General features: G+C 38.1%; 1 protein-coding gene across 1 annotated transcript in view; it reads left to right on the forward strand.

Moving 5' to 3' along the window:
• Positions 1 to 23,518, forward strand: part of LOC137267958 (kinesin-like protein KIF20B) — a 57,537-nt gene that overhangs the window by 1,856 nt on the left and 32,163 nt on the right. The window contains exons 2-20 of the mRNA XM_067802420.1: positions 443 to 675; positions 1,710 to 1,968; positions 5,405 to 5,592; positions 6,081 to 6,192; positions 6,473 to 6,700; positions 7,279 to 7,390; positions 8,179 to 8,250; positions 8,856 to 9,002; positions 9,917 to 10,082; positions 10,532 to 10,634; positions 11,348 to 11,442; positions 14,030 to 14,169; positions 14,763 to 14,934; positions 15,652 to 15,816; positions 16,139 to 16,228; positions 16,736 to 16,825; positions 17,740 to 17,832; positions 19,516 to 19,641; positions 20,564 to 20,693. Of these exons, the coding sequence (XP_067658521.1) occupies positions 443 to 675; positions 1,710 to 1,968; positions 5,405 to 5,592; positions 6,081 to 6,192; positions 6,473 to 6,700; positions 7,279 to 7,390; positions 8,179 to 8,250; positions 8,856 to 9,002; positions 9,917 to 10,082; positions 10,532 to 10,634; positions 11,348 to 11,442; positions 14,030 to 14,169; positions 14,763 to 14,934; positions 15,652 to 15,816; positions 16,139 to 16,228; positions 16,736 to 16,825; positions 17,740 to 17,832; positions 19,516 to 19,641; positions 20,564 to 20,693 (2,721 nt within the window). The remainder of the gene's footprint in view (positions 1 to 442; positions 676 to 1,709; positions 1,969 to 5,404; positions 5,593 to 6,080; positions 6,193 to 6,472; positions 6,701 to 7,278; positions 7,391 to 8,178; positions 8,251 to 8,855; positions 9,003 to 9,916; positions 10,083 to 10,531; positions 10,635 to 11,347; positions 11,443 to 14,029; positions 14,170 to 14,762; positions 14,935 to 15,651; positions 15,817 to 16,138; positions 16,229 to 16,735; positions 16,826 to 17,739; positions 17,833 to 19,515; positions 19,642 to 20,563; positions 20,694 to 23,518) is intronic.

Below are 23,518 nucleotides of genomic sequence, written 5' to 3' on the forward strand. Positions count from 1 at the left end.
TCCAGATCTTTTGTGCATGAAATATTCATTGCAATCCTGAATCATTTCAAAATTTATAATTTTTTTTTATGTTGCTGTTTTAAGGTACTTTTTAAAATTTTAAAATTAAGTAGACAGAATCTATGCTTGCAAAACATGGCTTCAAAATATTATTTGTTGTGGGGAGGATGTATTTTGTTTTTTTTGCATGAAAAATGCAGGTTTCTGCATCAACATGGACACTGGTACATCATGGTATATACTGTGACCATATATTATCATGACTTGTATGTTTCATCACCCACAAACAAAACATTACCTTATGATGAAAGCCAGGGAAGACAAATTCAAAATAGACAATGTGGTGAAGTAGACATTTTACATGTGACATTTATCATCCTTAGTGTTTCTCATGGTAAAGTTTGTAGGATTTTATCATGGCTAAGGAAATATATTGTTTTAGGCACCAAGATGGCTGGGAAGAAAAGGCTGTTTTCAGAGATCATGGGTCCTCCAGAAAATGTTGGTGAAACAACAAGAGAATCGGACATTATTTTTGAAGATGCCAAAAAGAACCTGTTGGATACTTTTTCCAAAAGTCAGACAGTGTCTGCAGACCCTGCCTCAGACCACATGAAAGTCTACTTACGAGTCCGTCCATTCTCAGAGGAAGAAAAAGACAGAGACGAAGATCAGGCGAGTTACCGCGGTTACGGCATACAGTCGAATCCCGCGTCTCGAATATTATGCATCCCTACTATTCCCTGTTACAGTAATCATCATTTGATTTCCGGTTACACGAATTCATTACATAAATACACACAATGACTCAAGAAGGAAATTTGGTCTTTTGAGATTCAAACAACAGCACTCTTGTATGCATAAGCCAAAGTCAGTCAATGAGAAGTAGTTGTAGCTAACTGATCCAGTTAACAAACCAGCGCAGCTGAGTTCAAAAGGTTAGTACCTTGTATATCTGTCGATTGCTGATAGATTTTGTTCATGGAGTTTAAGAGGTATGAGTATTTTGTATTTCACTGTGCTAGTATTCAAATGAGTTCATATCTATATACTATTTGTTTTCATTGCCTGTGTCACCTAATTTTTTGTTGCGCTATATTTTGGGACTATTTGCTGAATCATCTTTCTTTTCTACTCTCAGAGACATATCTATGTCTCAAATACATCGATAGGTCGAATTTATAACTTGGTCCCCAGCGATTCGACTAATCAGGATTTGACTGGTATTTGCATTTTTCAAAGTTCCAGACCATGGTAGTGATTTATTCAGAGACAAATATTTGACTACAAATTGTACAAGTCTGCAGTCAGTTTTGGATCAAATGTCCATTGGCACCACTAAGTCGTAAATGTAATCTATAATAACTGATCACTATTGTCATAGTTTTGAACAGGTGAGTTGGTTTAGTTGGTGAGTTCATTTTTACACCATTTTAGCATTATCATAGAGGGGGACAAAATTAGACGGGCTTCCCACATTGTGCCCATGTAGGGGATCGAACCCAGGTCCTCAGCATGATGAGGGAATGCTTTAACCTCAAGGCTACCCCACCATCCCTACCAGTATGTTTAGAGCTTTGTACTTCGTGGAATGTCATGCAAAGTTTGTCTAACAAATGTCCACATTCAATGTTATATTATAAATGTTTGTTATCTCTTTTTCCAAAGGATTAGAAATTGGCTGATGGACTTCTTTTTTCATATTCCAGAAATGTCTGAAGATGGAATCTGAGAATTCTGTGGTAGCATATGCACCGAAAGATTCACACACCTTCAAGAACTATACACATGGGCTGGGGAAGACCAATTACAAGTTCACTTTTTCCAAGATCTTTAACCAGGATACAACCCAGAAGGAATTCTTTGATGAAACCATGCTTGGGCTGGCCAGAGACTTTATTGACGGCCAGAACTGCCTTGTTTTCACCTATGGTGTCACCAGCTCGGGCAAGACATACACAATACAAGGTAGGATATGTTGCTGAAGAGCACTTGCATTTATTGTGTTTGAAATTAAGGAAGGAGTTTTGGTCCTGTCTCATGATCACATCTCACATTCACTACTAAACAAGGAGGCCTGTGAAGATCCGGGTTAGAACTGATCTTCAGTAACCCATGCTTGTTTTAAGAGGCAACCAACAAGATGGAGTGATCAGGATTGCTGACTTGGATTGCTGCCATATAGCTGGAATATTGCTCAGTGTGTCATAAAACTTTCACTCACTCACTCACTCACTCACTCACTCACTCACTCACTCACTCACTAAACAAGGATATAAGGGCATCATTACTGTCATGTCACAATGATCTTTCCTGAAATTTGGTCAACAGTAGCGTCACTAAAAAGAACTGTCATGAAGCAGGTTTGTGGCACTAGTTCTCAAATGAAAATTCAAGAAAACTTCAACATTCCCAAGGATCACTTAAAAGGCTTTATCTCTGCAATGTTACATGATTTCTGATAGTCCCAGGATTATGAAGCTTCACCAGAACTATTTAAAAGTAAGGTTACTGTGGTCCTGGTGGTCAGTGAATTTAGTATTGGAAGTAAGGCCAGACCAGTTTTATTTCTTGTTTTACTGATATTTGTCCTCTGAAAACCTCAAGGCTGGCCGGAGAATAAATAAAAATAAAATTTCCAATCAAAGTAATATTCCTTCTAAGTACTCAAAAGTATTTTACTTTTGGCAATTTGTGAAGTGAATATGGGTCAAAAACAACCTAAAAAGTATGTTCTTGTGAGGTTACAGTTTTAGCCAATGAAAACATTAGGAGTTTATTTTTTGAGCGGGGAAAATTAATTTAAAATATTTTTTTTCTGATTCTTGAAAAAATATGGCAGGCGGATCCATAAAACAATAAATGAAATTGGTCTGGCCTAAATCTACAAATGGTATTTTGGACAGGGAAGTACAGACAGGACCACTGATTATTGTCCTCTTACTGGTCCTGTTGTTTAGTGGAAGATTTTGGCTTCTTTTGCTGCTGTGACTAAGTCCAAGAGAATGTCAACACAAGTATAAGTCTTCAAGTCTGAGAATCAGCATGTAATATTCAGTTTTTGTTGATATTTCCTTGTGCACTTGTTTCAGCAAAATAATGAATTTTGCAAACCCTGATCAGTCACCATTTGGGATTTATTCTTATGATACCAATCTGCATGATACTTTTAATCTGGGCCAAACCTACTTATAAGATCAGTTTGCGACACAAATAATGAAAACTTTGTGTATATTTGATGCACCTTTCATTCTCATTAACCCTAATTAGAAGAATTGGTGCCAATGAGGCCAAATTATTACAGAAAGCTGACATGTTTAACTGCCGTAGAATTTTTAAATGGACATGGAAATGATTAAAAGTACAACAAGGAAGATTTCTTATGAAAAAGAATGAACAAGCTCATGAACCTACACATCCTTCCTTCAGATCATGTTAGATTGGATGGTCATTGTCAGGGGTTAAAAAATTCCATCGCCTGATGCCGGGGACAAGTCAGTTGTCCTTTTGGACAATCAAATAATGGTATCTTACTTGTGCGTGGACTGCTAGATAATTTTCACTTATGGTTCCAAACTGCAAATAATTTAGTAGTTCATTTCATGTCTGCTCATAATGAAGCTATTTAAGTTCACAATACTAATAAAGTAGAGCTAGTAGAGAGTGAAATTATCACTCTTCGATAAACAGTCCAGTAAACATTAACATCACGCATTATGTCATGAAAATCAAGGGAAGTGGAAAATTAGTCTTAAATTAGCCCTATGGCAGGTGGCTTTTCAAAATAATTTTGAACCCCTGGTCTTTGTACAAGGTTAAAACATTTACAGATTCAGTGCTACTGGTGTTCTGAAAATAAAAAATATTGCCTGAAAATAATAATTATCGGTTGTAAAAACAAAACAGAATTTTATTGTTTTAGTATAGCAAACTTAAATGAAGTAACTAAACATCAGAGCTCAGTTTGACAAATATCCATGAATATTCATGCGTTCAACAGGGTGAATCTATATGCACTGTATTCATAGTTTCGTAAGTATTCCTGTAACCTATGTATGACGTCATCTTTTGCAAACGTAATGACATATACTGATAAATAGTTGCTGTTGCGTGCATGCATTTCGTTGCATGATCTTATTTGTTATTAAAATCATATATTAGAATAAACCCACAGGAAAACCCTTAAAATTGGTGATTACCATCGATAATCATTCACCACAAGTCCTCCTATAATTGAGGGTGGATTTGGTTTCCGATTCCCAAAACTATGAATGAGCACTCAGACCTCAATTTGGGCATGTTTATCATGTTTTGTGTAGTGCCAGAGTACTATACTCATAGTTATTTTTGTGTGGGATTAATTTTTTTCGCATAACATGAAAAAAGATCATGCGATACTAATCATGTCATGCAAAATATTCTTGGTCGAGTCATGACAAAAACTCAAGTACTACCATGCAATAAATAATCAACCATGGATTGGGAAAGGCAGGGGCCATGGGCCATTTTGCACATTAGAATGAAAAATGGCCCATTAAAACTTTGAAGTGTTTTATTTTTTGCAGTGGCCCATTCTAAATTCAGAAAATTGCAAATAATCCTGAAAATGTCCCATCGATAAAGTCCTCTTTCCCAATCCCTGAACAACGAACACTATCTTATGATTTCTATGTTTAATTATCGGAAATACTATAGTATACACTCCTTAATTCATTGATCCTGCATACGGGACAGGTGTTGTCACGTTGACATGAGTATAATCCCACCTCTTTCTCTGTTTTAGTAACCATGAGTCAATTATGGTGGCTAGCTTTGATTGTTTCATGTCCATTGGTTGTGAAAACTTTGTGATGGATACCATTAGTCAAGTGTTTGAAATGCAAGAAAAAACAACTGCGCTAACAGGTCTTTTGTAAACTTTCCTCGAAAATTGCATCCTGTCAATACATAGTGTTCCCCCTAGGGTTCAGGAAGGGCAGGGTAAATTCATGGAAAAGGGCACTTCATAGCCTCCAAGGGTTATGCTGGTGAGGATTATTGAAAAAAACAACAAACGAAATGTATAATAAGTCAAATTGTCTTATAATTTCAATTCTAAAGTTCGTTTTTACTCTTCTCCGTTGGTATTTTAAGAGTAGAATTTGAAAAAAAGCATTTCAGATCTTCAAAATACACAGTCGTCATAGTAAACGACTGCGATTGAGGCGAAAAAGGGCAGGGCGCAATATAAAAAGGGCAGGGCGCAAGATAAAAAGGGCAGGGCGCCAAAGGCAAAGGGCAGGGCGCTGCGCCCTCCTAAATGCGCCTACGGGGAACACTAAATACATATACGATTTACAGTATTTAATGTCAGTGAGTGATACATAATCGTGTGTTCACTTGGAGTGCTCGTGTGTGTTTGAAGGCAAGCCTCATGATGCTGGACTGTTGCCACGAGCGCTGGATGTGCTCTTCAACAGCATCAGCGGCAAACAGTGGCCAGGCATGGACCTGAAGCCCAAGATGTTCACAGACGTGAGGAAACTGACCCCAGAGGAAGAGGAAAAGGAGCGGCGAATCAAAGAGAAGACATTGCGCATGTCAACTGATGATGTGAGCTCATTTCTCTCATACTCATGGAACTTGTGTGGTTTTACTTTAGTTGATTTTACTGCTTCAGAGAAACATTGTCTATAAATAGAAATGTATTGGGTAATTAATAAATGCAGAAAAGGGACACAATACCTACTGCTGAAGGTGCTCCAGGATCTATGAACAATCCCAGATTTGAGGGGCTGTATTATCACCTTCCTCAAAAGTAAAATGTTTGCGGTTACTGTGGTTACATGCATCAAAGACACTGCAGGTCTTGGAGAAGTGATACTAATTGTGGCATTCTTAATCTGTGTAGGTGATTTGTTTGATTTACTGTACCAACAGGTATAGACCATGTACATCATTTCTATGTTTCACAGCATGTATAGCACTAACATCTCTTATTTCTTATTGATGCCAATAGTCTGCCACAGCAGTAGAAGAAGGGATAAACATATTGATGTGCTACAATGCAAATGTTGATCTGATCTAATCTCCTGCTACAGGACTGTAATGTGATGACTCTGCTCGGAGAAGATGCCTCAGACATCTCCCAGGGCAACACCACAACTGCCTCTGAGGGCTCCAATGTATCGGCAGTCACAGACCACCACAAAGGTTTTCATACTTTGATCGAAATTGCCAATTCGGTTTTTGGGTCCACAGGAAGAACAATCACCTGAGTTTGTTACAAAGTGGTAAATGTAAACAGTCATGACTGTATTGTTCAGTCAAAAGGCATTTTCCGTTCGATGGAGAACATTTACGCTTGCACCTTTATGTGGACATGTAAATCTGATTTCCTTGAAAGTAAACCACCATTCATGAAACTTTTGATGGTAAGAATTACTGTCTGATGACTGCAATATGTTTATGTCAATATTCTCCCTTCTCACAGACTCTGTAGATGGTGATCTGTTTGCTGAGCTGGAGAACCGTGTGAGGGAAGAGGCCGCCATCAATGTGGAAGATCAGGGGCAGATCAAGTTTCTTGTGTGGGTCAGTTTTGCAGAGATCTATAATGAACAGATCTTTGATCTGCTTGAACAAATTCCCAAGAAGAAAAATGCAAGACGACAGGTGCTAAAACTTAGCGAGGATGGAAATGGAAGTCCTTACATTAAAGGTATGAGAAAAATCTAAGGGTCGAAATAAACTGATGCTGATATGCGAAAAGCATTTAAAAAATTGTTACAGTGTTCGATTTTTTAAAAAGGCCAACTTTTTAGCGGTTTTGTTCTTTGTTGATATAAATCAGAAAAATTATGAAAATGGTTGTATGACAACCTTGTCAATCATACTCTGGAGTTACATCCCTTTATTTGTTACCAAACATTAATGAAGGATTTCGAATATGAATTCACTTAATGTTTAGCCAGTCACATGCTTAGTTTAACAGCAAGATTCTCTTATGTTTCTTGTGGCATTTATGATTGAACAAAAAAACTCAATTTAAATTAAAATTATAGTGTAAATTGGCAAGTGGTGAGGAAGTGTTTGATTCTGAAGGGGTAGACTGGAATGGGGCCGCCAAGGCATTGTGACGCAATGAAAAAAGAGCATATTATTGTCTGATAAAGTACTTCATTGCAGCATCTTAGAAAATTAATCAGTAGTGTTCTAGATATTCTAGCTGACGAAAGTTTTATCTCATTGACTGGTACCACACAGTCTACTATGCCTAACACTGGCATGTTGTTGCAGGTTTGAAGGAGATCAACGTGACCAACGCTGATGAGGCCTACAAGTTGTTGACCATTGGTCAGAAGAATCTCAGAACAGCTTGCACCAAGCTTAATCACAATTCATCAAGAAGGTATAATTGGCATCTTGATTCTTTTCTGAGATGTTTCCAAAACCCATTGACAGCCTTTGTTGTGCAGTTGACAGAATATCAGAATGGTCAGAAGACCTAAAAAGATGGTACTTGTTACAATACTTAGTCCTTGACATTGAGGTTTTTCAAGGCCTTGCTGGCTCTGAATCACTGTACCTCAGGTGATGCTCGTATTATGTATTCCACCATTCCAACCTAGTGGCAGGTAGATCGCATACATTGGATGCACTGAAAGTGCTTATTAATGTCTATGTATTGAAGAATAAGCATTTTTAAAATCGTTAGTAAGTCAAAGTTGCTTGTTTGAGTGGCATTTTAGAAGCTGAGGTGTACAAATAGGGCATTTTTGTGGATGACTTCTTTTTTGCGTGTGTGACGTTTCGATTCAGATTCTTGTACCGTTATCAAGCAGGAGTGATGCATGCTTATTCTTAGGTATTTATGTGAAGCCATGGGATAGCACTAAAGCAACAATGGAATGACCAGGCCGCTGCAAAAATCAATAACAACTTTGAACAACTCTATACAGAATATTTCAATGAAAACTGAGCATTAATATTCTATCGTGAAATGTGATTTGTGAAGCATACAAATATTGTGCAATATTTAACACTAAAAGTCAACAAATAGGCATAACAAAACAAAGACGAACAAACCTCATCAGAACAGAACAGTATTTTAATTGTTCATCACAATTTGCATAGCTGTTTTCATAAAATTGAAGTTTGAAATGTCCAAGTTTCCCACAGAGTGATGATTTGTTTCAGTCATTGTATATTTAACATCAAGATTCTGCGAGTTGTGGACACCAAGAAGCCTCACGTAGCACGAGTCAGCATGTGAGTTGGACAAGTCTTCTCTGTGTAACACTGAACAGTTCTGTAACTTGATGAATCGTGTAGATAATGATTCCTATTGCACAAACATTAAAGTAATCACATGAGCTTATGAGCATTGTTTGTATAAATTACGGACATGCCCACCTGGCGATTTGTTCTCATTAAATATGATTATATGCCCTTCGATGCCATCAACAATGCATACATGACTCCTACCGATATATCCCAATTGTTCCCGACAAAGCCCAGAAATTCGACAATGGAAAAATGATCCTCGGAATAAGCAGGTCAACTAAAGGAGCCAAGTATGTTGTTGTACATAAAGCTGTGCAGACATTAATATTGTGCATTTGGGAGACATGCTGGAAGGAGCCAGATTATATTCCTAATGAGACTGTGCACATTTACACCCAAAAATACACCTTAAGCCACTAAGATTACACTTTGAAGGTGAGTGGGGTAGGCAGGTCTGTATTTAATGTAAATTTGATTGTCCATGACAAGTAAAATTCAGGAAGGGCTACTGAGAGTTCTTTTACCATTCTGTACATGACAATGCAGTGTTCTTGCTCTCCTCTGATATTTTATGGATATGCATTATCCAGGCTCTCCCTGTGTGACCTCGCGGGGTCTGAGAGACAGTCCAAGACACACTCTGGAGGGGACAGACTAAAGGAAGCTGGCAACATCAACACGTCACTTATGACACTTGGGAGATGTATTGAGCTGCTCCGATACAACCAGACGCACAAGTAGGCACTATTTCAAACATGAGAACGCTGAATTTGTTCTTACTGGTCATGAAGCTGCAGGGTTAGTGGGGTAACATATGGTTCAAGTTGTCCTGCATTGTTACAAAGACCTGGGTTTGGCTCCCCACATGGGTGAGCCTATTTCCCCTCTCGTGATATTGCTAACCGTGGCCTGAAGCTGTATCCATTCACCCTGGTCCTTGGTATCAGTGAATACATCAAGTTCATGCATAGGTACTTGAGTGGGTTGGTGTATACAATCCAAGTTGTATGAGTTGACTGCAGATTATGAACAGCCATTTGCTAGATGAAACAATAACATGTTTCTGTGTTGGGCCTGAATGATGCTCTTGAAGCATAGGGGAAAGGCTTTATTTTTCCATGCTTTTTCATTCAATATGATCAAATGAGACATGTTACTATATCAGTTGCATAATATTGATAAATAATTTTCAACTTTCATGATGTTTGTGACCCGTGAAGATGCAGGTTAGAATTGACCTTTAGTACCCCATGTTTGTCATAAACGGCAGCTAACGGGATTGGCTAGTCAGACTTGATGACTTGGTAAACACATGCCATCATATCCCATTTGAATAGATCAGTACTCATGCTGTTGGTCACTGGATTGTCTGGTCCAAACTTGATTATTTAAAGACTGTCACAGTACAGCTGGAATATTGTTCAGTGTGGCGTAAAACTAAATTCACTCTTTCTTGATGTTTGTGGAAAATGCTGGGAAGTGCTTCAATTTTTTTATTAATATTGTTTAAGAGTCATGATATTGCTCACAGTTGCTCACATACTTCCAGAAAATGTATTCAGATAAAAACTGAGAATAGTATTGAATGGGACTGGTATGAATAACAGTCTTTGTAAATGGTATTCTGTACCATGCTTTTTGTTTCTTCCAGAGAAAATCCACGTATGGTGCCATTCCGAGATAGTAAACTCACCAGACTCTTTCAGAACTTTTTCTCGGGTCGTGGCAAGGCCGCTATGATCGTAAATGTAAACCAGTGTGCCAGTATGTTTGATGAAACGCTCAATGTGTTCAAGTTTTCTGCCATTGCCAAACAGGTTTGTGTGTTAATTAACAACGCTGTGATTGAAACGGTTATAATTTTTTGAAAATGAGAATTTGAGAACATAAGCCTAAAGGGTTTTTCGGTTTTGAAAGAATACAACTGTTTTGTCCTTTTTACTTTTGGCAACCCCCTTTTCAGTTTGTTTTGCAGAATTTAGCAAACAATTATTTCTGTTTGAAAATTGAGCCAAAGTGAAATTAAGATCATATTTTTCTGAAAAAAAATATGTTTTAAGAACAAACAAAAATGTCTCTACTCCTCCCTTGACTCAGGAAAACAAGAGGCTAACAAATTTTTCAGTTGACTAGGTGACATAATTGGTTGATAACTTTTTAACATCTTTAGTGTTTGTTTAGATTTTGTTTAAGATCACTGCAAAGTGTATGTAAAGATGTAAAAGGTACCTGTGCTTCCTTCAAACAGAATATTGTTTCACTTCAGGTTGTTGTTGTACAAAAGCCAGATCCCAAACCTAAAGTTCCGCGAGTGCAGGCAAAGAAGGAGCCAGCTGGCATGAGACCTTCCATCCAGTGGGCTTCACCAGGTACAGATCTTGCATGATATGATCAGAGAACCACTAACCAATGTACACGCCATGTTGGATCCTGGCTGACTATTGATGAGGATTGATTTTGACTGGTCGTGCTTGGTGACCTGGTTACTGCTTGTCAGTGTACCCAGACAGTTAGGGCTGCAAGAATTCATCCAGACCTTGATGGGTTTGATTTTTTATATTAGACCATTTTCGATTTGATTCTGCATACAAGTAAAAACATCAGAACTCCTGGGAGTCAGGTTTTGGGGGCGAGAAATCCATTATCAACTTGGTGATGATTCATATTTGATAATTAGCCCAGCGACAACAATCAAATTGAAAGGAAGGTGTGAGATTCAAATTTCAATGAATTGAACCGAATTGTTACAGCTTTACTGATTGTGTGGATTTCGCTCCTAACAATGCAAACCAGACTTAACTATTTTTAGTAAGTTTCATATAGTCACTTAGAGCCAGGTTCAATTCCCCTCATGGGTACAATGTGTGAAGCTCATTTCTGGTGTCCTCTGCCATGATGTTGCTGGAATATTGCTGAAAGCAGCATAAAACTCACACACTCACTGAAAACTCTGACATATAAATGAGAACTTTTTAAAAGGTGAACAATGTAACATTCATCCTGATTTGTCTGCAGTCAAATTTGACTTGTAGGTCCTGGTTTAAAATCCCAGTATTGTGACAGTGTAAATGGTTCTGTGCAGGCACAATGTTGAAGTACAGCTCCTTGAACACCTTGGAGGTGACAGAGGGCATGGATGATGATGATGAGCTGGACACTAGCATGAGTCAAGTTGATGTAAGTATGAGGAATATTTTCTGGATATTTAGGAGATAAACATATTGTGTTGGGAAGTAAGATGAATGTTATGCAGAATTGATGCTTTGTAAGCATCTACGTTGTGTCTGTTTTGTTGATATTAGCCATGTTGGAAGCTGAAGTAGTGCGGCAGTGTTGAATACTTGTGCAGTAAAGCGCCATGAAGTCAGACGCATTTTCAATCAAGATTGATATCGTCTGATTTTATTGTTTGACCAATCAAATTCAAGCATTTCACATAGCCATGGTAGAATTACGGTTGTCTCACTGTGGATCAGATTAGATGCTTATTTTGATTAGGAACCTAGTGCTGTTCAAGCCTGTTGCAGGAAGATGTCACTGCATGCCCCTGTCCAGTAATTGTTTCTGTTGGGCAAGAAGATTTGTATATCCCTCTGTACCAGTGTCCAGATGACTTTCCAGTGTTAATTATGCTGTTTATATACCGATGAAGAAAATCGGTCAGTACATTGGAAAAAGTATGGGGGCAATTGGCTTTACATTGCCTCTGTGCCAGAGTACTCTCGCAACTTTACGGTTATTTCAACCAAAGGGAAATGAAATATATACATCAATGAGATATTTACACCATGTGTCCCTATGTGACATAGCTTATTGGGATTCAAGACTGGTGAAACACATACATTGTGTCACAACTGAAATAAAACATACCTACTGCTGATAATTTACTGCGACATTACTATGATGTTGTTGTAAGAATGTGAAGAAATCTGTAGAATTGCTGATGATAAAGAAAACATACATTGAGTAATATTAGTTCATAGCAGGATATCAATTCTGTAATGAAAACTGCCCTTCCTTTGCTATGAGATGTTCCACAAAAGTTGATGAAGGACAAATCTTTTTGCTGTGAAACTATGAATTTAGTCATAAGATACTCATGCCTACTAAAATAGTAGTATTGTTTGTGTCTTGTTTCACTGATACGCCTGTGATATCCCATGATGATACATCCTTGCTCACAAAGTGCTGAGACCATGTCCCAGCGTGCAGAAAACCCTGGCCTCCTGGTCACGTCATGTTAGATGTAGACCTGGACTGAGGACCATCACAGTCAGAGATGACGACAGAAAAACAATAGGATATTTACATCTGTTTTCATTATATACTTTAGTTATGAGGCAAAAATATTTTCCTTTAAGGTATCAAAAAGCCAACTGTATTTAACTGTTCATCCCCTACTTTGTATTTAGCGCAAAACTGGAAAGGCAGTATTAGGCTCTGTACTTCCATCTGTATGTGCAACTTGAAATATCTTCAGAATTGTTGACAAGATTATTTTCATATTTGGTACCTAGGTTTATTTTAAGAAAAGAAAGGTCCCAGTCAAGTTTGGTGACCTTGACCTTCATTTCAAAGTCACAAGGGGATCACGCTTGTCAGCAAGATATCTCAAGAACCATTCGTTAGATTTTCTTCATCTTCGACAAGAAGGTTCATTTAGGGAAGGCGCAGGACCCAATTGATTTGGGTGATCTCGACATAATTTTAAGGTCACAGTGACACTTTGGCAATTTCAGCATGTTAAGCTGCATGTTAAGATGCTTGGCAAGATATCTCACGAATGGTTCACTGGATCTTCTTCATAGACTTTCAAGACTTCCCTTGAATGTTTTTCAATAGGCAATTTCTTTATTACTACTGTGGCATGTTTCATGCACTGAGACATTCATGTCTACAGTGCAAGATATCAAGAGAGATTGACTGGTCATTTGTTGTTGACATTTAACTTCATCTTAAACTACAACCATTTCATCTTAAACTACATATCATTTGTGGCAGGGGATTCTGTCAGCTTAGTGACAATGTTTATTATGATTTTTGCATAAATTCTGGCAATACGTTGAAATGAAATATGTATAAAACATCGCTAATGGTTTTGCTTTACTTGCTGATGTCACTGTGTTGCTTAATGTACAGAGAGTTCAGTGTTGTAAAGTTTGATAACTTGAGTGCAGCCTTTTGAAGCAGATGTTTAGGAGTTATGGCTTTTTTAAGCCCTGGGAAATACTGTATTAGTGTATATGATCGTCTGGACCCAAGAAGGGAGTCTGTAGAAAAAGTTTGCACATCAGAGGGTTACATTTTGATGGTGGTAAGAAAACATCATCGTTTTGTGTGAAGAAACAAGAGAAAATGACTTCTGTTGATGACATGAAATTTGCAATTCAACATCACTTAACCAGATTATTTACCATTTCATCTCTTACTTGTTTTTGGTAGGCATCGTGTATTTGTCCAATAAACATAACCGAAAATCGCAATCAGTATACATCAGTGTACACATTTACCCACTATTTACTGGTGATCTAAAACATACCCAATAATATACCAGAAATAATGATCATTTTGGCGGTATACATTTCATTAATTACCAATGTCTCATGTATGTTCCTAAATTGCTTAAATGTCTCTAAATATTTTATCTGATCTGTTCTGATCTCTCTAAGTGACACCAAGATTTTGCAGTTTTGCAAGTGTTGTGTAGAAATTTGTGGCAGCAGAAACACACCAAGTCTAACTTTGTATTCCCTACTCACCCCAGGAGCTGTTGAATATCATAGAGCATCTGCAGCAGGACCTGCAGAATGAGAAGAACAACAAGATCAGGCACGAGGCCAAGATACGCGAGGAAGTGTGCAAGGAGATGATGACTCAGCTTGTGCAGATAGAGAATGACTACAGGTAATCACATAGTGAATGACTACAGGTAATCACATAGTGAATGACTACAGGTAGGCAAATAGTGAAAGACTACAGGTAGGCAAATAGTGAAAGACTACAGGTAGGCAAATAGTGAAAGACTACAGGTAGGCAAATAGTGAATGTCAACTCATAAAGCCGTGTAGGTGTGTTGATGTAAACAAACTTGTAAATAAACAATATCTGCATACGGTAGGCAGATAAAGAAAGACAACATGCCTCAGAAGTTGGTACATGCGAGCTGATTGGTGACTCATTGTAAGAGAAAAACTACAGATGGTCACAGAGGCAAGTGGGGAGAAAAGGGACAAATGGGAGAGAGATCAACAACAAGCCATTGGACATCTACATAATCTCAAGCATTGGTTCTTTTGCTTTTCAGTATATCTTCATTTATATAGTTAGAAAAGGGGTATCAGCAATTAGAGCATGTTGGGGTGAGACTTTCAGTTTCAGACAGGTTGGTGTTTGAGGTTGTTTCCAGTCCTCTGTTGAAAATTGACAACAAAGTTCATAGCATGAGATAGGATAAGAAAATGAACACTGATATGGAAACCTGATTTTGTACCTTCTAGTGAACGCATCCGGGAGAAAGACATCATGGCTGAGGAGATGGTAGAGCAGAGGGTGAAGATCCTGATGGCGCACCAACCACCGAGTAAACGGCCTCGACAAGACAAGATGATGGATGATGAAGATGAATGGGTGTCCAGCATGTTACTGCATGCAGAGCAGGTCAAGGTCAAGGTCAGTAGTTGAATAGCACCAAACATTAACTGTCACAGTTTACTGTGTTATAACAGAAGTGTATCATGAAGTCAATGATTTAAGCAAAACATAATCAGTATCATGAAAGGATGGACCTTGACCAAGAATTTTGAAACTATCCTCATGTTAAGATGGTTGTAAGTGCCATACATTAACATTAGCTATCTTAGTTCGAGGAGAGTGCTTAGAAAAATCTTGTCTTTGGCTAATATTTTTGGGGACAGAATGTGACCAAGAAGGTATGTTGAATTTGCACATCAGGGATTGATTTAGCGCACATGTGAAATATTTTTGATGTGCCATGGTGGCATGACTGAAGTTAAGAAAATAGCACTCACCATAATTCATTTAATGGAAAATCTGACCAACACAAATAATTGAAAACCTGTGTTTGCGCCCCATCAAACCTTATATTGGCAACACTCAAGCTTACACCATGACTTGGTAATTCCAGTTCCACAAGAGACAGTGGTGTAGCCTCGTGCTCGTCACACCAAAGCCCTAGGTTAGAATCCCCTCATCGGTACAATGTATGAAGCCTCTTTCTAGTGTCCTCCATTTGCTTGAATCTTGCTAAAGTGCAAAACCGAACTCCCTTACGAGTGATTGCATCACTACAAATGTTGTATGCTAGTCTTGACAGCCAGAGAGCTGAGATCGCTTTGTTGAGCACGACAAAAGTCTTTCATTTTTCAGGAGAAGGAGGAGGAAGTGAAACAGCTGAAGAGTGAGATAAACCGCCTGAGGAATGATGTGCTGAAAGTAAGCAAGTCCCAGGAAGGTGTGACGAAGGAGAGAACTGCCTGTGAGTTCGCCTTGGCTGACAAGACCAGGCTCATCCAGGACATCAAGGCAGAGAAGGTAGGTATTCTGCATGGAAGTCACGATCTCCTCCTCACAGGATAATGTTGGACGACTGGGGCCGGGATTTCTCTGGGATTCAAGTCTACAATACACTACAGTCAATTTGTGAAAAAATAGGGTAACATCGAAGTATTCACATAGATCCCTTCACACAAGTGAATTTGACTTCACTCTACAAAGTGTAGTGAACTGTTAAGTCTGTGCTTTGAGCAACCACAACGTACAACGGGTGGAAAATAGTGCACAACAAATACGATGATGATGATGATGATGATGATGATGATGATGATGATGATGATGACAATGGCTTTGTTTTCAGTCAAAGGCAGTCAGTCAACTGCAGACAGTACAGAATGAGTTAGATATCACCAAGGAAACTGTCACGGCACTACAGAAGCAGCTGAGACAGGTACTACAGGGTTAGGGGGATGCTGTTGTTGGACTCAGTATTTGAGTCTATAAACTTGTGGGGATTTAGTCAGTAAGAGACAACCAAATCCGTTTGGTGATGAGGCTTGGCGACTTGTGGAGGCATGTCATTGTACCTGATCGACCAATCAAGCCATTGTCTGGTACCAAATGAACCACTGACATCATTAACAAAGCTAGAAAACAGCTATGTAATCAAGAGTTGGGTCATTAATGGATTTTGGTTAAAATGAAATGGAATCTTACAAACAATGCCTGTTTCTTTTCATTAACGGCAATCAATCAACTGCTTTGTCAGACTTTATTTTTTGTTGCAATGGAGCAGTGCTGTCACTAATAATCTTTATAGATCCACTCGTCAGGTTTTACTTTACTGATGTTCATAATCTTTCTCCAACTAACACATCCCGTGATTCGCTTGCTCTCTCTCTCACCCAGTAACTCTCACTCACTCAGTCACTCACTCATGTGATGTTTTATGTTACAGAGCAAGCGTGAAAGTGTGGAGTACTCTCTTCAGAAAGATTTAGATGTTGCCAAGGGAACCATTGAAGAGTTGCAGGACCAACTAAAACAGGTAGAACAGGGAGATGTTTGTCAACAACTAAAATGACAAAGTTCTCAACTACCAGCTTGAAATGTTTTGCAGAGCATTTACATTCATGTTTTAACATTTGCAGACATGTAAGAATACAAGCGATCTAGTCATCTGCAAATTTCATCTTCTGATGTCTCAGATTAATTATTGTTGTTAACTGAGTGACAAGGACTTTCTCAATTCTTTGTAATTCATATGAACATATCTGGTAAGTTCTGATCCATTTTTTTGTAAGTTTGGCTGAAATCTGAAATTTTGCAGATCTTGTGGTCCTAACAAACCTCTTGTGATTGCTTTCACATTTAACACATTTTGAGATTTACCTACTTTAGGAATTCCACTCAAATGGTTCAAAATTTAATAAACAATAGTATAGTTCTAGTAATGTATAAGAATGCAATAAGGGGAGGTGGGGTAATAGTGCACTGCTTATCTCCCAGAAAGCCCAGGTTTGATGCCTCAGATGGGTATAGTATGTGAAACCTAGGGATGAATAAAATTATTAATAATTGTAAATACAAAAATTGTCAACAGGAAAGATTATTGATGATTACCTGTTTGAACATTGTGTTATCGGTAATAGTGATTGTTAACTTTTGTGTTAGAAGAAATAATACTTTAGTCATGGGCTGCATCAAAATTATGTTCAGGACATAAGTTTGTTAAGAATAGTTACAAAAACATGTCCCCACTCACCAGTCATGTGAAATGTATTTCCTTCAGATATTTTCAGCATTATTGCTCAAAGTCTCTGATGTTTATTATATTCGATAGATATTTAGTTAAAGATTATCGATCTATATTGAAAGCAGGCTAAGTGCAGACCATTGTGATGTTGCTAGAATATTGCTAAGAATGGCATGACCCCAACTCACTAATGTTTGTGTTGTCAGGCATTGGCATCAAGCTCAGATGTTGGACAATCAGTTCTCCTGGAGACTCTCAGTCAACAGTTGCAGGCAGCAAAGGAGATCCAGAAGAAACAGGTACTGTAGCAGGGAATAACTCGTAACAATAATATGTGTACGAACTCGTACCAGGTTTATTCAGGCACTTGAATGCTTACAATTTATTTTAGTGTGGCATAAATAATTGTCATGAAGGGAGTTTAAGATGGAACTTCATAAACTTTGACAGGCAAATGTGAATTCATCTCCGTTCTGTGCACACAATTTCAGTTCAAATTTCCGACCACTATTGAACTGATACTTCACACTTATCACCTTACGTATGTTTCCACAATCCTGTAGACTGCCACCTTCATGGCACTGTACAAGTGTTTAATGAAATGTTACCATTCCAAAAATAGGCAAGAGAAATTATGTGATTGTAGGTAAGATGATTCCTCACAATTGTGCCAAATTTCACTTGGATATTTACTGCACCAAATTAACGTGTAATAAATGGAAATCACGTCAAGTGTCCAAATATAACTGGCATGGGTCTGCACATATAATGTGCTGGATTCCATGCGAAAGTATGCTCAAAGAACTACATATACTGGTGATTGGAAAGCTACATTTATACGTAAAATGTTTGAAAACTTTTGAGGATATATTTGTTAATTTCTGTAGTATTTTGTGAAGGGGAATGTTTTTAAGGAACATTTCATAGAAATAAGACGGAAGCCAAAGGCTTTTCGTTTTTCTTGGGATGACCAACAGTTGTTGATCAGCTGTTTGTAAGGCTCTCGATGGATCATATCTAATCTTCTTCAATTTCATTGTAAGTAGTATTTAATTTGCCATAAAATTTTAAAATGTACTGTCTTGCTTTTGTATATTTGACATGGTGCAGGGAAGTATAAGTAGACAATGCTCTTTGTTTCTGTCTGCTGTAGTGTGCTTAAGTTGTTGAATGGGGTAAAAGAGTTCATAGAAATTAGTGCTTAATAGATGTTTTGTCAGGATGGGTGTCTTTTCTTTTTGCCAATCTGTACAAAGTTGCCAGAAAATGACTTTTGCTACTCAGCATATGCATGACTCGTGAGGTCAGTTAACTTCATTAAGGGAGCAGAGAATGTTATTAATGTTGGATTCATCTGAAGCATGTGTCTATCAGAAACATTAAACCATTTTTAAAGAAAGAAAGGACATTGCCGACGATTTCCCAACACTGAGACACCCGACAGAAACCTTGCCTTGGCTGTTCAGACATATTGGCAATATTGTAAATAATAATCCCAACTGGTTGTGACAGGGTCACTCAGTGCATTAGTTTTCACTTGATCCGGTCAAGCTGAACAAGCTGTAGATCTGATTCTGTTTTATTTGTGTACATTACAGGAGCATGAGATAACAGAGCTGAACGAGATGCTGACAGAGGCTGGCGAGACGTTTCAGCAGAAGGAGGCTGAGATTGCCAAGCTGAACAAGCTGTAGATCTGATTCTGTTTTATTTGTGTACATTACAGGAGCATGAGATAACAGAGCTGAACGAGATGCTGACAGAGGCTGGCGAGACGTTTCAGCAGAAGGAGGCTGAGATTGCCAAGCTGAACAAGCTGTAGATCTGATTCTGTTTTATTTGTGTACATTACAGGAGCATGAGATAACAGAGCTGAACGAGATGCTGACAGAGGCTGGCAAGACGTTTCAGCAGAAGGAGGCCGAGATTGCCAAGCTGAACAAGCTGTAGATCTGATTCTGTTTTATTTGTGTACATTACAGGAGCATGAGATAACAGAGCTGAACGAGATGCTGACAGAGGCTGGCGAGACATTTCAGCAGAAGGAGGCTGAGATTGCCAAGCTGAAGACGGCTTTGGCTGAGGATGAGGACAAGATAAGTCAGCAGGTAACCAGATCCGAGTTGACTGTAGGATTTCAAACTGTCTCTTAGATGACAGTTTGGGAGAAAAGACATTCAATTTTTCATTTTCCTGACTCATGCTTAATTGCTTATCTCCTCTTCTCTGGCGAAGGTAGTGGAATACCTGAAATCCCTGGAAGGGGAGGCTACACGTGAGTGAGTGTATTTTACGTCTGCTTCTTAATTGAAGGGAACTTCAAGGGATTTCAGGTATTCCACTACCTTCGCAAGGGAAGAGGAGATAAGCAATTGAGCATGGGCCAGGATAAGGATAATATATCAATTTTATTCAGAAAATTACATTTGGTCAAGATAAATATTTCTAAAGGTCTTATATTTTAGGGCTGGAGTAGCCTAATGCTTAAAAAGTCTGCTCATTGCACTGAAAATTTGGGTTCAATTTCCAACATGGGTGCAGTGTGTGAAGTAAATTTCTAGTGTTCCCTGCTGTGATAGTGCTCAATAAATAGAGCCATGTTCAGTCTTTTTCAGTCTTGAAGAGGCATGCCTATTTTAAGAGAAAATACTTACATTCAGTAGATTGCTACAAGACTACAAGACAAGACCCTTTAGTTGATGGAGAATTCTCTGATAATTTCTACCAGCAATGCATGTTTGTAGCAAATATTGGCTTCAGAGATAAGTCACTGTTGAAGTGTTCATTATTTTACAGGTCCTATCTTCTATGTATTGCTCCCTTAATAAGCAACACAAACACATTATGTATTCAGCAGAACACTTTGAATTCGATAAACAGTTTGATAAGAACTTGTCACTCACAGTCCTCAGAGACTGAAACGTTTTTTGACTTGTGTTGATAAACTTGGACGTCAGAACACCCATGTGAGATTCTCCACATAATAATACATCTTTTCAAAACTATAAAGCATTGTGCCCATGTTTGTAGGCTGACATCATAGAGAAGTTGCAGCAAGCTCTAGAAGAGAGCAAACAAGCCATGGAAGACAGCGAGCTTCGACTACAGCGCAAGAATGAGCGAATCACCACTCTGGTGGATGAAAACAGTCAGATACAAGGTAGCAGTCTGGCTCCAGTACAGCTTGTTCCTCCCCACCCCCAATACAGTTACGAAGACTCCCTCGACGATTTCTCCGAGGGTTCTCTATCCCCAAGGTCTAGGTCAATGCTACCAGACTATGTCATCAAACAGGACCAGAACCGTGTTCTCAGGGTCATGGTGACGCCCATCCAGAAACTGATGGCACGCCACACTAAGACTAGCCTCCTCCGACTTAAGACAACTCCTACCAAAGATGGCCCGAAGGATGGGGCAGTAGTTGTTAAGAAAAAAGAGAAAGAGAATTCATTTTTCCGTAGAAAATTTAGGAAAGATAAGGAGGAGAAAGTAAAGGAGGTTAAGGTCAAGGAAGAGAAAGTTAAGGTCACAAAGAAGCGAATAAGTCTTGGTAGCAAACTCAGGAGAAAGTCTGGTCAGGGAGCAGGTAGCAAACAGAAATACAACCTCAGAACCAGGTTAAAATTCTAGTCCCTGGGCAGATGAGGGCATGGAAATTTGAAAGATACTGCTATTTTCTTGTATGGAAGCATGACAGTTGCACATGTAGTTTTACCTGGTGTCCTATAGGGCTGCAACGAATACACTATGTGGCAAATATGAATATGAATATTGGGTAATGAATACGAATAATTATTCACAAATACATGATTGTAGTTAAGTGATTGATGCGCAATATGGAACGCCCATGTTGACAGTGTAAAGTTGTCCCAACAATAACCATTTATCTCTTGCCACTCAATTTTGGTTTGTACTAGTTACAGTCGACAGTACCATGTGTAACTTTGGCAAACTTAACTTGTGCAGCTGTAGGGCCATTCTCGCTTATCTCACTGAGGAAAAGGACATCAGGGTTCAAGTTAAGCACACTTCCTCAACAAAAATCTTAAATATTTCTTAATGTTTGGTTCTGGTGACCATGAAAACGAATTGAATTCATGAAGTGCTTAAGTTAGATTCACTGAACAAGTGAATCGTAACAGCCTTTGTGTCCTATGAATCTGGGAAATCTAAGAATCAGGGTTCAACAAGTCCATTTGTGTTGGTCATGCATCATTATAACATTAAGCACAATTTGAATGAAGCTATCAAGCATTACATGTGTTTGGCAGTCATTTCTTGGGAACCAGTTTTGGAGTTTCCATGTCGTTTTTGTTGTCTCAAGACCCAGTTTTAAAACATTGTGGGTCATAAACTTTGATTCAAGAGACTATGAAAAAGGTATATTTTTCTGATTCTTCTCTTGAAACCAAAATCCAAGCATAAATACATGATGTATGTTCAAAGATCAAAAGTTTTGATTGGTTTTTGTAGAATCCTTATTTTTGTCCAAATGAAAAATCCATATATTTTCACTGGCACTCAATACTTTATGATAGAGTATTTTAGTCTGTTTTTGCCTGCCTGTATAGTGTGTTGTATCGGTTTGTGCAACCATGAACCAGACCCTCTTTTGGGGGTGAATTTCAACGTCATTTGAAAAGGTATTCAGTGGAGAATCAGCCATGATACAGTAGTGATAATTGATATTAAGCATTGAAATGGTTTCTTATGCAATCCCTACCTCAAGTTAACAGTTGGATCGACATTGGTGTTTTACCTTGTGACAATAGAAAATGAAGATTATAATAAAAGTGTCTTGGTTACCAGGATTTTCAGTGGTCAGTAAATAATATGAACTTTTGCAGGTAGGCAGCTCTCAGTATATAGTGTATGTTATTAGTTTCCCAACCATATGCCAAGTAGTACCATTCAGTACCACTTCATAAAATCCGTCAAATGGCTGTGAAAAAAACTATATTAGACTTTTGATTCTCTTGTTGGCAAATGTGAAGTAAGTAATGCAATTATCCTCAAAAGGTTTCTCGTCAGTTTATGCTGCAGCATGAAACACAAAGTGTGTATGATGTCATTGTTGTCGGACAGAAACCGTGCCAGTTGCTAATCAAAGGTGTGTAACTTGTATTGTGGCTTAAAACTGTTTTAAGGGAGTTGTAATTTCAAATGATACCACCATTTAGGTGTGTAACTCATACTGGCTTAAAACTGTTTTAAAATGATACAACCACTTAAGGACTTCCTTATTTCCAGTCTATTTACTATAGTTAGACTTCACTAATAAAGACATACCATTTTGGGTGAGAACTTTTAGGGATAACGATAGCTGAATTGTCTGAGTGAGTAGGATATCAGTGTATAAGGTTGCAAACTGATTTCATAATTATTTAAAGTCATTTTACAGGTTGTGTGGGTTAGAACTGTTTGGGAAGTTTGCTAAATTTCTTGTGGGGTCTTTAATAGGAGGTGCTCACGTTTGGTCAATATTGGTGTACATGGAAGGAGACAACATTCACGTTTTAGAATACAAAGAATACTCAGTTGATTTTTATGGTGTTTGGAGGGTCCTGTTATTGACTCTAGAAATGATGTGATTGGGTCTTACTTCATTGAATCACTATGTCCATGGAGAGTTCAACATAGTGCTGTATTTATCGTGTATTGTATATTTTTGACTGGAAAAGGTACCCAAAACAATATGCAAAAGTTGATGCTGCTGAATAGACCAACACTGTCATAATATAGTTCTTGTGATTTGACTTCAAATACCAAATGAGACATGTTTGGATGAAGGAATCTTATTTTTTAAACAATTTAGCATTATGGGTTTATAACCATATTTATGCAGTACACACAAACAGCTTTTGAAAGGTAATAGAAGTGAACTAAAATACAAAGAATAGCCTCCATATTTTGTGTAACTCATACATATGCTAGCTGCATAGTTGTTTGTTATCAAATATCTTGTAGTTTACTATCAAAGCTGAA

This window comes from Haliotis asinina, chromosome 16, assembly GCF_037392515.1.
Source record: "Haliotis asinina isolate JCU_RB_2024 chromosome 16, JCU_Hal_asi_v2, whole genome shotgun sequence".
Lineage (NCBI taxonomy): Eukaryota > Metazoa > Mollusca > Gastropoda > Lepetellida > Haliotidae > Haliotis > Haliotis asinina.